The sequence below is a fragment of the Dasypus novemcinctus genome, chromosome 1, assembly GCF_030445035.2.
Source record: "Dasypus novemcinctus isolate mDasNov1 chromosome 1, mDasNov1.1.hap2, whole genome shotgun sequence".
NCBI lineage: Eukaryota > Metazoa > Chordata > Mammalia > Cingulata > Dasypodidae > Dasypus > Dasypus novemcinctus.
Window position 1 is genome coordinate 183,583,301 of NC_080673.1, and position 15,199 is coordinate 183,598,499.

A 15,199-nucleotide genomic window follows, 5' to 3' on the forward strand; every position below is an offset into this window, starting at 1 on the left:
AGGAGTTGCGCATTGCTATTTTATATGGGGTTAAGCAAATGCTGAAACGTATGAAGGCAGGGATGAAAGGTTCTGGTAACATACTGGATTGGGTCAGAGTACAGGCTCCGCGCTGATCTCAATTCTCCAACAGGATTGGAACACAGGGCAATTTTGCAAATTTTCTGTCTTCACAGAAGCCACTTACGTTTGCCTCTCTTAGGCTTTCACCGCACGCGTTCAGAGTTCTTCCTTCAAGTCCGGTTCAAGAACTCTAGGGTTTAACTAAACCAGTCCGCAGCAGGGAGGTAGAACTGGTTATCACACCCCTTTTCCCCCTAAGGAATAAGAGCTAAAGTCGCCAACTCCTTCACGCATGCGCAAATCCTCCACTTTCTCCCTCACGCCCCCTTTGGGGAGCCGTGCGCATGTGCGAGAGCAAGACGCGGGTTCCCGTTTCCAGGCCACGCGGTCGTGCCCAGGCGGCGAGTTGCATCCTGGTCCCGTCGGGCCTCCGGCGTTTGGAGTTCGGTTCTCCCGCGTACACGCCGCCGCCACTGCTGTCATGAACCGCGAGAGCTTCGCGGCGGGCGAGCGGCTGGTGTCGCCGCACTACGTGCGGCAGGGCTGTGAGGCCCGCCGCTCGCACGAGCACCTCGTACGGCTGCTTCTGGAGAAGGTACTGAGGGGTCGGCGTCCTCCCCGGCGGGCGCGGCCTCGGGGCTCGGGTCCCGCTGCACCCACTGCTTTTTGCTCCTTGAGACCTAGCCTGAGGGTGTCTTCTCTTCCCCGCCAAAGCCACTAACCCCCCAGGGAGTTGCTTTTGGGGGGTTATGGGGTAGATAACTTGAGCCCCGCTTTTTCTACCTCCGGGAAAGTTCCAGTTATTTTATTTTCTTCTGTTTGCGGAAAGGGCAAAGTTCGCACCTATCTTTCCTCACACCCGAGGAGTCGGAGAACATGTTCTGTTTGTAAACCACGATAAAATAAGTTGACCTGCGTGCTGACATAGAATTTCACAGGTCTGGCGCCTGCCGTATTCCTGAAGTTTAATTTCACTAGTTTGACAATCCCTAACTAAAGCACTCTGCTTGAAGAGTCTTCGGTGAAATGTGTTTTTTTGGTTTTCAATTATTTTAATTTACTGAGGATTTTAAAATCTGAGCAAACCTTATCGCATGCATTTATTATCGCTTCTGGTAGACAATTACAGTATAATTACAGTAGGTAAATGTAATTATTAAATGGAACAAACGTTTTGACCATGTGAGGTCTCTTTGTAATGTTGAATTTGTGTTTGAAATTTAGAAAGCAAGGAGCATGGCAAAATAGACCATAAAAAGTGTTTACAATTCATTGAAGTAAGTTCTAGGGGACGATGTTTTTTTCTTTAAATAATTATAAACTTTTTTTTTTTAAAGGGCAAATGTCCGGAGGATGGTTGGGATGAAAGTACACTTGAACTCTTTTTACATGAACTTGCAATCATGGATAGCAACAATTTCCTGGGCAATTGTGGTGTGGGAGAAAGGGAAGGGAGAGTGGCATCTGCATTAGTTGCTCGCCGTCATTACAGGTATGTTTTTAAATAGAAAGTGAAAACTTTTTTCTTTTTGATTAAAACAGTAGTAACAGTACTGATCATGTCACATGATAAAATGTTCGTTTGTAACCAAGTTCTTCCAATTTACATGGGCATATAAACCAAATGCAACAGGGAGATAGATGGAAACAAATCTGAGCAGGCATTTTCAAAAGACAATAGGGTAAAAGTTGTAGTATGTGGTGGTTGCATTATCAGGTTCTAGTACCAGGTGGTTTGGTTTTATATATTATAAAGAATGTTTAATAAATCTATTTGGTTGTCAGAGTTTAAAGTATTTTATGGACTCTGTGTAAAGATTGTTTATAGTTTTCCATATTTCTTTTCTAACATTGTGGGGTTTTTTTGGTGAATGATTTATAGGTAGAACTTTGAAGTAGTGTTCATCTGCACCTAAACTGATTTCCATCTAAAAATACTTTGCTTTTGCTTTGTTACAATAGATGTACAGAGAAAGTGTGTTAAATTTAACTTTAGATTATTAAATCACTTTTTCATTTTTAAAAAAGTTTCTAATCAATTCTGATAACCATTTAATTGATAGTGTTCCAAATATGATCATTTATTTCTCTGTCCTCCAACCGTTCTTTGAAATATGGGTAAACTCTCTAAAGAACTCCATGTCTTCTGTGATTTTAACTCATGATGGGATTGTTTTTAGGGTGAGTAGAATTTTATTGCAATCAAAACTAATGATGGTGTGTAACTTGGATGAAAAGTTCATTATCAACAAAAGGTTGTTAACATGGTTATGAATATTTGTAAAAGAATACTTTGTATTTATGAGGTTTCAGTGGTAGAGGTTCATTGTTAGGCAGTAATCCCAATATACTGCATTTCCAATCTGATGATACATTACAGACTATTCCAATTACAAAAGGAATTTGAGTTTGAAGAGTATTCAGAGGTATCTTCAAATAGTGCATAGTATCATAAAATGGGTGCATCTGAGCAAAAATTTTCAAGGAGTATATAGTTCTTTTAAAATTAAGGCACACTTTAAAACATCAACTCATCCTCATGGGAACTTGGTGATGTATTTTAGCCCAGTGCTCTGTTTAGGAAAGGAAAGAAAAAAGAATTTATTATTGCATATGCTTCAGTTTTCTATTACTGCTCTTCAGACCACCCCAAAACTTAGGGGGCTAAACCAGCCATTCATGGTTCTGTAAAATAACTGGGCTCAGGAGGATGATTCTTGCTTTGGTTTTCTCCTGCAGTTACAGTCAGATGTTGGCTGAGAGTTTAGTCATCTGTAGGCTTAACTGGGCTATTGATCCAAGGCAACTCACTGACATGGCTGGGAGCTCAGATAATTTCTTTTTGTGGCTTGGGCTTCTTCCAGTGTGGCAGCCAGATTCAAAGAGGGAGTGCCCCAAGAGGATTCTTGTGACCTGGGTTCAAAAGTTCCCGATCATCACTTTGGCTAGATTTTACCTGGCCAACCAAGTCACTAAGTGCAGCCCACATTCAAGTGGAGGGGGATTAGATTCCTCTTCCTGGTATGGGAGTAGCAGGTGGCGTAGAGTAGAAAGACATGGATGGTGAGCAGCTTTGAAGGCAAGTGCTATCACGGAGTAATATATGAGGTTATTTTGATATAAGTAAGATTTTCCAATTATGAACAGTTTATTATATTTATCTCTGACACAAATTGCTTCCTGTGTTTTGGGTTATGATATTTGTATACTTACACAATGGTTTATTTAAAAGAGTGAATGTAATTTTCTAGTTGATGGCCCATTTTTCTTGCTAAGGTTCATTCATGGAATTGGAAGATCAGGTGATATTTCTGCTGTGCAACCAAAAGCTGCAGGTTCTAGCCTTTTGAACAAAATTACCAACTCTTTGGTCCTGGACATCATAAAGTTGGCTGGTATGTATACTTTAAGTAATCAATACTTTTGTTTTACCAGCCATGTATACCTTTGCCTAATTTCTTTTATTAATGCCTCTTTTTGAAAAGCATGTGAGTGGTTTTTGGAAAGGCATATGCATTAGTCAGCCAAAGGGGTATTGATGCAAAATACCAGAAATTGGTTGGCTTTTATAAAGGGTATTTATTTGGGATAGAAGCTTGCAGTTGCCAGGCTATAAAGCATACATTACTTCCCTCACCAAAGTCTGTTGCCACTTGTTAGAGCAAAATGGCTTCTGATAGCTGCAAGGGTTCAGGCTTCCTCTTCTGCTTAAGGCTCTGTGGTCCCAGCTTCTTCCAGTATCAGCTGTAGGCTGGGATAAGTCTCTTCTTTCTCGCAGCTGCTTTCTCTCCAGCTGCTCTGCTCTTCCACAAGGCCAACTGTAAACTTATCAGGCTCTCTCTTCCTGGGGCCTCTGCTTAATAGAGTCTTCTCTCTTTCTTCATGCATCTGCTTCTCTGTGTATTTACCTTCTGGGGCTCCAGCATTAAAACTCACACTAACTACTCTGACATGGACTAGTCAAAGCCTTAATCATATTAATCAAGTAGGAGTGAAACCTCTGAATCCAATACAACATAATATGCCCAGAGGAACAGACCAGTTTACAAACATACTCCAATATCTACTTTTGGAATTCATAAACACCAAACTGCTACAGCATATATATATATATGTATGTATGTATGTATATGTATATATATATAATATTATATAGATAGATAAAGATTTTTAGAATAACATGGAAAATTAGAGCCTTAAGCCTATAAGGTGAGTTTGGCTGTGAGATTCCTGAGAGCCAGTACAGAAAAGGAAACATTAGGGCTACAACTCTTATATTTGAGATAAGAAACACATCATTCCTTCAAGAAGGATGCTAGTTTTTCAATAGAGTAACTAATTTCTGTTTTCCTCCTTATTCATAGGTGTCCATACAGTGGCCAACTGCTTTGTAGTTCCTATGGCAACTGGTATGAGTCTAACCCTGTGTTTCTTAACATTACGACACAAGAGACCAAAGGCAAAGTATATTATATGGCCACGAATAGACCAGAAGTCTTGCTTTAAATCCATGATCACTGCAGGTAAAATAATAGATGTGGCATAAGCAGTGTTAAATATCAGAAAAGTCTAACTTTTTATGTAGAAAGAAATGAAAAAAGGCATTAAATTTGTTCCCAAGTCTTTAGAACAGGGAATATTACTCCCTGTCTCACAAGATTCATTGTGGTTTAAAATGGATGACATGAAAATACACACCAGCTATCCTTGGAACATAAAAGGTGCTTCAAGATTTGTTGAATATACATAAGTGGAGCACATGTTAATTATTACAGTGAATCAAAGTGCAAGGATACATGCACTTAAAATACAAATGAGATAAACTTTTTAAATTGCTATTTTAGTATGTTGGCTTGTTAAAGCCAAGCTTAGGTTATACATTTGAGAATTTGCTATTTTTGAATGGCTGTAGTCTGTTGTGTGCAATGAATAGTATTGGGCTATAATTCAATTCTATAAATAAACCTAAAGAAACTAGTGTAAAGGGATTCATATCAAGGCATATAGCAGAAACAGATAGACTTTTAAAAAATACAACATTTATTTTAAGTGCCATAAAGCTGTGAAGTGTGTTACTTCACGTCCTTTTAACCAAAGAACTGACAACCAGACTTAGGGAAAAGGTTGCAGTATTATAATTTGGACTGCAATTTAGATTCTTTTTTTTAGGATAAACTATATTCTTAGGAAGCAAGATAGTTGTATTCCTAAAAAAAAAACAAACTTGCATTTCAATTGTTTGAAAGCAAAAATAGGGTTGAGTCTAGAAAATATGAGAAATAATAGAAAATTAGCTGTCCTTAAGAATTTCGTTTTTATTGTGGTAATGTATTTACAACATTTTCCCATTTTAACCACCTTGCCCTTAAGAATTTAAATGTTTGTTTTAATAGCTGTAGGTATAAAACTTGAACATCTCTGAACCAACATATTTGAAAAGATAGCCAGTGGTTGGTGATTTTATAGTAATCAAGGTTTTATATTTCTGTCACTAGAATTCAGACAACTTGATGGCGAGTCTGAAACACTAAAGAAAACTAGTTAAACTCTACTTTAACTTGCTATGTAACTTTAAGGAAGCCACTTAATCTGCCTAAATTTTTGCTTCCTTATTTTTGAAATGAGTGACTTGAATTAATTGGTTTTTAAGTCTCTTACAGCTTGTAAATCCATGAATCTAACCTTTTTCTTTGGTATTTGGAAAGTATGAACATGTGACAACATAAAAACTTGGTGCAATATTTTCCAAATATATTTCCTATTTAATTTCTAAGATTTAAACCCTAAGATTTTGCTTTTATCTCTAAATATTCTTAATTACTCAGGTATTTTGTACATTATTTAGTGTTCATATTGCTTTCTTCAACTTATAAGTTTCTAGATACCTAAATATTTACCATAAAAGAATACAAAGTTTTTATTTGGGGAGACCTTTGATTATGCTAGTTAAGTGAACTCTCTCAACTGAAAACTTGAGAACAGTTTTTATATTTAAATCATAGAAGGCCTTTGCAAACTATGAGATGGGTGGGTGATTCTCAGGCTACTGAAAGTCATTATATTTTTCTTTAGAGAGTAAACATTAAACTGGTGACTGCAGTTTGTTCAGTATGTGAATATACTTTTATTTATGTCTACAAAATAAAGTAAACTTTGAAATAATACTTAAGTGTGAGAAAATGAGCAAATTTACTTTTCTATGATCTGAAATAAAATTGGGCTAAGTGAACCTTATAGTTATCAGTTATTACTTACATGGATATTTATTGAACATTTGTTTTCTTTATGTTCTAGAATTCTCTCCTATAAAATCGAAGTGTTGACTTGATCTGTGGTTTTCGTAATGGCCTAGTTGTTTTCCACATTATTTTGACCTGCCTTTGACCAATACCAATGTTGAGGGAAAACTTTAATGGGGAGGGCTCATTGACAAAAATCTTTAAAATTTTTGTGTGGAAAATAGCACTTGCTTCCTAGAGTTCCAGTATCTTCCCTTATTTTATTTCCCACTAACATTTTGATTTCTGATTGGCTTGGTTAGGTTTTGAGCCTGTGGTGATAGAGAACATTTTAGAAGGCGATGAGCTGCGCACAGACCTGAAAGCAGTGGAGGCTAAAGTCCAAGAACTTGGGCCTGATTACATTCTCTGTATTCATTCTACTACATCCTGTTTTGCTCCAAGGGTGCCTGATAGGTAATTGATTTGTGACTCTTGTCCTTTAGGAGTTCATCAGGCTTTTAAATAAAATACAGATATTCTAATTCTCAAATATACTTAAATAGCATTTGATGGTAAATAAGTGAATGGACTGTCTTTAGTGAATGGACTGTCTTGGGAGAATGAATTGACCTTGTGGAAAACAGCATAATGGCTTGGGAAAATACAAATTTGATATAGAAGATGGAAAAACAATTATTACCTTGCAGAGGTCCATTATAACTCATCTAAATGCAGATCATCTCTGTTTTCTTTATTTTGTCTTTCGATCTTTCAGCTCTTTTTTCCTTATTTAATAGATGTTCCTTTCCTAAGCTAATTGTAGGATTTGCTTACTTTCACTATTATCTCCACTTTGATTTTACAATTAGTTTTCATATGCAGGAGCTATCAGTAGTAACAGATTTCAAGTAGAAAATTTCAGGATTATTCACTTTCGTTTGAATTCTTTTAATTGAGCAATTAACTCAGATCTATACCTAGATGTACCCGGTGGTTGTCTTGGCATTTTGAGAAAAAAAAAAGTAAACATTTAAAATTAAAGCAAAAAGGAAAATAAATCAAGAAGTATTTACTTTTCTAAATGATTGCTGCTGAAGACGTTTCTACTGAAAATGTAGTAGGCTTATATCTGGTAATACAGTTTCAATTCTTTTTTTGTTACTTTTATTTTAACCTTTTGAACAGAAGTGCAAATAATTTGTAAGAACTGCAGTGACATTGGGCTTTTCTTGTTGCATAAAGTTATACTTCAGTTTTTGTTTTTGTTTTTAAGGAGGTTCTGAGGATTGAACCCGGATCACCTTGTATGGGACGCAAGTGCTCAATCACTGAGCTACACTCGCTCCCCAAAGTTATACTTCAGTTTTAATTCATGAAATCACATAATTTGGCAGTAACAAATGCATGTTAGTTAGCTCTTACTATTTTGTGATTTTAAGACACAATTTTAAAACCATAATCTGAAATTTATCTTGCTACATTCAAGAGACTGTGAATTCTGTTTTAATATTATATTGAATATTCTTGAACTATTCATTACTTACCAATCAGATTTTAAAATTTGTATTGTAATATTTAATTAATATCTCTATTCTTCTTTGATGATTTTGATTTCTAGAAAAATTTCATTGTGATAGAAATAAATTTTAAAAATAGTGTAAGGATAACTGTATTAGTTGAATTATTTACCCTTGAGGACAGTTTTGTTTTTGTTTATGTTGACTAACATTTTTTGAATATTTACGGTTTGCCCGGCACAGTGTTAACTATTCACATTGCTGTTTCCTTTGAAAAATTCAGTTTTTTCTCAGCAAAATTCTCATTTATCACTTTTTAGTTGGTGTTATATAATGAATGATTCTGATAAGAATGAGCTTTAGAAAAATGGTGATGCACAGTTAGTAGTAGTATGTTTGAACTTCTTCCATTAAATTTAAAAAATACATTTTTACTTTTTACATCAAGCTTATTTTACTTGTAGTCTTAAATGGGTATAGCAAATAGTTTGTTTTTATTAGATATTTAATTGGACAGGGAGTATTGTGGGAGGAAATCAGTCAAAGAAAAAGTTATGAAAGGAGTTGCGTATCTTCTAACACACACTTTAAATTGGATTATAAATTAGAAGTTGCTTCACATAGGAGATATTTCATTTAATACCTTTTAGCAAATTTAGCAAATTTGACCAATCACAAGTGATTTTTTTTCTTTTTAAAATAGAACTTTATGTTTTTATGGTGCTTTCTTTCACATTCTTTATTAAGGAAGCTTTCATTAGAAGACAAATATGTGAAAATACCTTTTATCTTATGAAGAAAATACTGGGTGTGTCTCATAAGGTCTGTTTTGTTAGGAACAATATCAGATTAGTTTCAGTACCAGAATTTTTTAAAAAAGATTTGTTTCTCCTCACCCCCTTGTTTGCACTCACTGTTTGCTATGTGCTTGACTTCCTTTTAGGAAGCACCAGGAACTGAACCCATTACCTCCCATGTGGGAAGGAGGCACCTAATCGCTTGAGCCACCTCTGCTCCCTCCTTTGTTGTTCTCTCATTATGTTTTCCTCCTTGTGTCTCTTGTTGTGTCAGCTTGCCGTGCCAGCCTGTTGTGTCAGCTACTGTCTTGCTCGTCCTCTTGAGGCACTGGAAACTGAACTTGGTACCTCCCCATGGTAGGCGGGAGCTCAATAGCTTGAGGCACATCCGCTTCCTGACAAATGAGTTTTTAATTCATAAAACTTTAAGAAACAGTTTGAAAACTTCTGAGAGATGAACACAATATTCCTATTTGTAGTTCACTGGAAATAGAACTGTATTTTGCATAAATATATAATAAAACTACATGATGTGTATTTGTAATAATCCTTTTGGAAGACAACTTATATTGCATAAAAATGCTTTGCTTCCAAATTCTTAATACTGCAGAAAGAAAATTGAAAAAATTAATTTTATCAAGCTATAGAATTTAGTTTTAGGTTATACAGGTGACCTCACAAAAAGTGTTTGGTTTTGTGAAAAAACATTTATTATGCTCTAAAAGAAATTTATTACCTTACTTTGAGTAAAGTTAGACTCTCACATTCTCTTGAAATAAGTGTGTCAAATGGAAACCTAAGAGTGGATTTAAAACCAGCAGCTATTTAAAATAGTCTCTTTAGTACCCAATTTGTTAACAAAATTAAGTGTTTCTTTGATACTGAAACATTTCAGTATTCTGTAGTTTTTAATATTAAAGTATATAAAAATGTATTTTATGTGGTATGTTTCATGTGAGATTTTAAAGATACCTGGAATGCTAATTATTTTACAGAAATTAGCTTTAGTGTGATAAGCAACCAAAAGCATTGAAAAATTTGCATATCATCTTTTGATGGGGGTCATTGAAAAAATCTGCTTCTTGTTTTTATATAGGAAATTTTAATATATTTAAAAGCTACCATCTACATACATTTTTATAATTTAATTGATAATATTAATTTAAATGATTTTTTAGGCTTGTTTTGAAGTGCCCACTATTTCTATTCAAGCTGCTGAACTATATGCTAGAACACTGCAGTAGAAATTTCACGGTTAATCAGTCTTTTTTCTTGTGTTCATGAAGTATAACTATTAGGTTTTTTTCAAGTTTTCACACTAATTTATAAAGCACAGTGAGAATGTCTATTGAATATTTATGTTTATAGATTAGAAGAACTGGCTGTGATTTGTGCTAATTATGGCCTTCCACATATAGTCAACAATGCCTATGGAGTGCAGTCTTCAAAGTGTATGCACCTAATTCAGCAGGTAAGAGAGTTTAAAAAGCTACGTCAAGAAAAAGTGGGTTTTAGCATTTTATAGGATTATTTTTCTTACAACCTTATATAGTAAAAACACTTTTCTAGCATCCTTTACTTCAGGGAATATAAGAGAACTACATTTGATGTTCTCAATAAAAGCCATTACTCTGTGGCAGTATGGTGGTAATTGGAAGAATAGCTTAGATTGTCCATTATTAACATAGAAATATATCAGTAGCTTAGTTTGTAACTTTGTCAGAATGTTTCGTTACTAGGAGCCTCACATTTCCAATATACAGGATTATGGTATTTTTAAAAGTATATTGATAATTTTATTCTGTGTTTAATGTTTAAGGAATCACTTTACCTTATTATCCTAGATTGCAAATGACCTTATTTTTAAACTTTCTTGCATATAACTGTGAAGTTGACAGTCTTTTAAAAATTAAAAAAAATAAAAAGAAGCATCAGCTAGATCCTGGTCATCTGTTTTAGATTCTTCCCATCCCACTTAGAAAAAGAGTTGGAGCCATGCCTTATATTCAAATGTCTGCCACTTCTCTGATTTCATATTCTCCTCTCCCTCTCACCCACTCCGTTCCAGGCACACAGACCTTCTATCTATTCCTCCTTGAAGCCACATGTGTGTGTACTCCTCTGGGATATTGTTCTTGCTCATCCCTTCTTCCCTCCCTTCCTTATATATTCAACATAAATCTTCCCATCTCAACCCCTTCCAAGCATACCATTCTGTGGTATTAATCACATTCACAGTGTTGCAGTACCCTCATTACCACCCATTACTATAACTTTTCCTATACCCCAAATAGAAGCCCTATGTTTATTTTGCTTTAACTCCCCATTGCTCCTTCCTCGCATTGCTGGTAACCTTTATTATGCTTTCTTTCTCTGAGTTTGCTCATTTTCTGTGATTTTCTTTGTGGTTATCATGGGACTTGAATTTAACATCCTAAATCTTTAACAATCTCATATGCTTTAATACCAATTTAATTTCAGTAGTATATACACTATGTTCCTGTACTTCTTGTCTCCACCTTTATGTAGCTCTTGTCCCAAATTACATGTTTATACATTGAGTCCAAAACTACTGCTTTCTCTACATTTTGTGCATTTGCCTTGTAAATTGTGTAGGAAGTAAAAAGTAGAGTTATAAGCTAGAAATAAAATAGTACTGGTGTATTAGGGTTCTCTAGGGAAACAGTATCAACAAGAGATATCTGTTGATAGTAAGAGATTTTATTTATTTTTAAAGATTTTATTTATTTATTTCTCTCCCCTTCCCCCCCCCCACCCTGGTTGTCTGTTCTCTGTGTCTATTTGCTGTGTCGTCTTTGTCTGCTTCTGTTGTTGTCCGTGGCACAGGAATCTGTGTTTCTTTTTGTTGCATCATCTTATTGTATCAGCTCTCCGTGTGTGCGGCACCATTCCTGGGCAGGCTGCACTTTCTTTTGCACTGGGCGGCTCTCCTTACGGGGTGCACTCCTTGTGCGTGGACACCCCTGAGTGGCACGGCACTCCTTGTGCACATCAGCACTGCGCATGGGCCAGCTCCACACGGGTCAAGGAGGCCCGGGGTTTGAACCTCAGACCTCCCATGTGGTAGACGGACACCCTAACCACTGGGCCAAGTCCGCCACCAGTAAGAGATTTTATGAGTCTCTCACCTGATGTGGGTATGCACAAGTCCAGGTTCCGCAGGCAAGGCTGCAGTCAGGGGCTCTAATGAAAGTCCAGTGAAGGTCCTTGATGAGTTCTGGGAGACATTGGCTGTCCAAAGATGAGCTGGGAAATTCTCAATGCTGGAATCACTTCCCCTTTTAATGCATTCAACTGATTGGATAAAGCGTCATTCATTGCTGATGGCAATCTCCCTGATTGATGTAGTTGTAATCAACTGTCTATGATTACCACAGCAGTAAAGTCAGTAGTGACTAAAGTCCATAAATGCCCTTGTATTACAGTTAGCCCAGTGTTTGTTTGACTAAACAACTGGGCACAATTACCTGGCTGAGCTGACACATTAGCCTAACCATCACAACTGGTATTTATATTTACCCACGATATTATTTTTACCAGTAATCTTTATTTCTTCATGTGGAGTCAGTCCCTTGTCTAGTGTACTTTTCCTGTCAACCTGCAGAATGCCTTTAAGCACTTCTTGCAGGGCCAGTATAGTGGTGATGAACTCCCTCAGCTTTTGTTTATCTGGGAATGTCTTAATCTCACCCTCATTTTTGAAAGACAGTTTTGCTGGATATATAATTCTTGGTTGACAAATTTTTGCTTTCCGCCCTTTAAATATGTTTTCCAACTGTGTTCTTGTCTCCATGGTTTCTGATGAGAAATTGGCACTTAATCTTATTGGGGCTCCTTTGTAGGTGACATGTTATTTCTCTCCTATGGCTTTCAGAATTGCTATCTTTCTCATTTGATAGTTTGATTATAGTATGTCATGGGGTGTATCTATTTGAGTTTATCTTTTTTGGAGTTCATTGACCAATCTTGGATATGTGTATTTGTTTCATTAAATTTGGGAGGTTTTCAGCCATTTTTTCTTTGAATATTCTCCATACTTCTTTCTTCTCTGTCTGGATTCCCTCAGTGCATATACTGGTCTGCCTGATCATATCCCTTAGATTCTCAGGTTCTGTGGTTCTGTTCACTTTTCTTCTTTCTTTTACTCCTCAGACTGGATGATTTCAGTTGTCTTCAAGTTCATTTATTCTTTTATTTTGCCAACTTCAATCTGCTGTTGGACCGCTATAGGAAATTTTAAATTTCTTTTACTTGGTTTTCAGCTTAGTTTGGTTCCTTTTCATAATCTCCATCTTTCTACTGGTATTTTCTTTGTGTTCATCATTTTCCTGAAAACCTTTTATTATTTGTCCACATTGCCCTTTAGCTCTTTGAGCATATTTAGGGACTTTTTTGTTTTTAAGGCTTTGTCTGGAATGTCCTAGATGTGATCCTTCTTAATGGTGGCTTCTAATGCTTTAATCTTCACTTTTGTCAGGACCGTTATTTCCTGTATCTTTGTATATTTTGTAATTTTTGCTGGAACTTGGAGATTTTTTTAAAAGAAGCTTTTTGAACTTTTTATTTAGAAACAATTTCAAACTTGCAAAAATAATACAAACCCAGGAAGCTGATGTGGCTCAGTTGTTGAGCATCAGCTTCTTGCATGCAAGGTCCCGGGTTCAATCCCTGGCCCCAATAACCGCCCCCCCCCCAAAAAAAATATATATATATATAAAATCCATAGATACTTCCAGCATACCTCCAACCCCCATACCCAGATCTACCAATTTTAATATTTTGCCACCTTTGCCATATAATTTCTGTCAATCATCTGTTTTTCTATCTGTCTATCTATATATCTGTTTATCTAGTTTCTGAATTTTTGAGAGCAGGTTGTACATCGTATTCCTTGAACACATAATACTTCCATGTACATATCCTAAAAACAAGGATATTCACTTGCGGTTACCTTAAGTGCAGTTATAAAGTTTAAGAAATTTAATGTCAATATAAAATTTTTTAATGTATTGTCACTAGGACTTAAACTCAGAGGTGTCTGTTCTTTAAGCTTTTACTCAGGGAGTATTATGCTAGAGCTTTCCTTGAATGCCAGGAGCTAACAAAAAAAACAAGGAAAAAAAAAGAAAACCTTTCCCAGTCTTTGCAAATTGTCCTGTGAGTGTTCTCCTTAGAGTTTACCATACAAAGAGTTTAGAGAATTCTCCAGGCCAAAGCTTAGGGGCCTGATCTTTTTTGTGTATACCTCTCGTCTTGGGCATGCTCATGTGGCCCTAGGAATTCCCTGTTTATCGGGATAAGAATGTCCCCTCTTTCCTAGGGAACAGTTTCCTCTCAGTCCTGGGGCACTGAATTATATTTTCTATAGCCATCCATTCCTTGTCCCAGGCAGCACGACTTCACTGCTTTCCCACTGCATTCTGTAGGAGAGCTCTGGGTGCTGCCTTCTACATGCAGGGCGAGTTCTAGGATGGTGAGTCCCTCAGGCCACCACCAGACAGATTGGACCTGACATACATGCTTCCAGTGTGTGCATGAGGGTTATTCTCCCTCCAGAACTGGGACCTATTCCACACTGGGAGTGCTGTCTGGCTGATGAGTGAGTGGGGGAGGGGCCAGTCAGGGTGACATGAGATCCTATTGCTTTTTTTTTTTTTTGAGGTACGGGGGATTGGAGATTGAACCCAGGACCGCTTATGTGGGAAGCCAGTGCTCAACCACTGAGCCACATTGGCTGCCCTGAGTTAGTTTTTTCATTTGGTTTGCTTGTTTGTTTTTGTTTTTTTTTCCCCCCCAGGAGGCACTGGGAACTGAACCTGGGACCTCCTGTGTGGGAGTTGGGAGCTCAACCACTTAAGCCACATCTGCTCTCCTGAGATCCTACTACTTTTAAGTAGCTTTTTTCTTGATTCAGTGCTTAACCTTGTTACTGTAGTCCTTTAACTGTTTTTTGGAATTTTGAGATGTTTTTTGGAATTTTGAGGTGTTTCTGCCATTCCTTATGGTTGTCCAGACTTTTTTTTAGGAGAATGGAGCCCTGAGGCTTTTCACTGCCATCTTTATTGGAATAGAGCTCATGATATATTTTTAAATGCAAGGAAGTTTGGTTGATATAGTTGAAAAGAGTAAAAGAGAATGTGCTTCAGGATATGATTTGAAAGGTGCTTCTGGGGTTGTACATCATGGATACCCTGCTTTGTCATCACCTCTGCATTTGTGAGATAGTTTTACTAAAATTTTAACCAGAAAAGTAGCATTAGAACATGAGGTTCATAAAATACAGATACTGTATTATTGCAGATATTGAATTACCTTCTTAAATGGACATTTTTAAAAAGAAAAAGGAAAAAAGCAGTACATAAACATTTCTCTTTTTCCCAAATTTGGAAGAGGTTGTGGTGCAATTGTTTTAAACTAAATATTTGGGTCTTGTTGATTGCTAGTTGCTGGTAGCCTTAATTCATGTCAGTGTTTCCCATGAGTAATAAATGGCCTTTTATGGGTACCCATCATATGTCAGGTACCCTGCTAGTTTCTTCAGGTTTATTAATTTAATTCCGACAACTAAGTTATACTTCTC

At 36.5% G+C, this 15,199-nt stretch overlaps 1 protein-coding gene and 1 long non-coding RNA gene across 3 annotated transcripts in view; one reads left to right on the forward strand and one right to left on the reverse strand.

Moving 5' to 3' along the window:
• The window catches only part of LOC131279147 (uncharacterized), a 108,503-nt gene extending 108,146 nt beyond the window's left edge, over positions 1 to 357 (reverse strand). Inside the window, exon 1 of one of the 2 annotated variants that reach the window (XR_009186487.1) lies at positions 188 to 357. This is a non-coding gene — a long non-coding RNA (uncharacterized lncRNA). The remainder of the gene's footprint in view (positions 1 to 187) is intronic. The other variant, XR_011649544.1, reaches the window with a different exon arrangement.
• A 50-nt stretch (positions 358 to 407) lies between these two features.
• Positions 408 to 15,199, forward strand: part of SEPSECS (Sep (O-phosphoserine) tRNA:Sec (selenocysteine) tRNA synthase) — a 42,554-nt gene continuing 27,762 nt past the window's right edge. The window contains exons 1-6 of the mRNA XM_004461812.2: positions 408 to 658; positions 1,401 to 1,555; positions 3,340 to 3,458; positions 4,428 to 4,586; positions 6,605 to 6,758; positions 9,967 to 10,069. Coding sequence (XP_004461869.1) covers positions 545 to 658; positions 1,401 to 1,555; positions 3,340 to 3,458; positions 4,428 to 4,586; positions 6,605 to 6,758; positions 9,967 to 10,069 — 804 coding nt within the window. The 5' untranslated portion in view covers positions 408 to 544. The remainder of the gene's footprint in view (positions 659 to 1,400; positions 1,556 to 3,339; positions 3,459 to 4,427; positions 4,587 to 6,604; positions 6,759 to 9,966; positions 10,070 to 15,199) is intronic.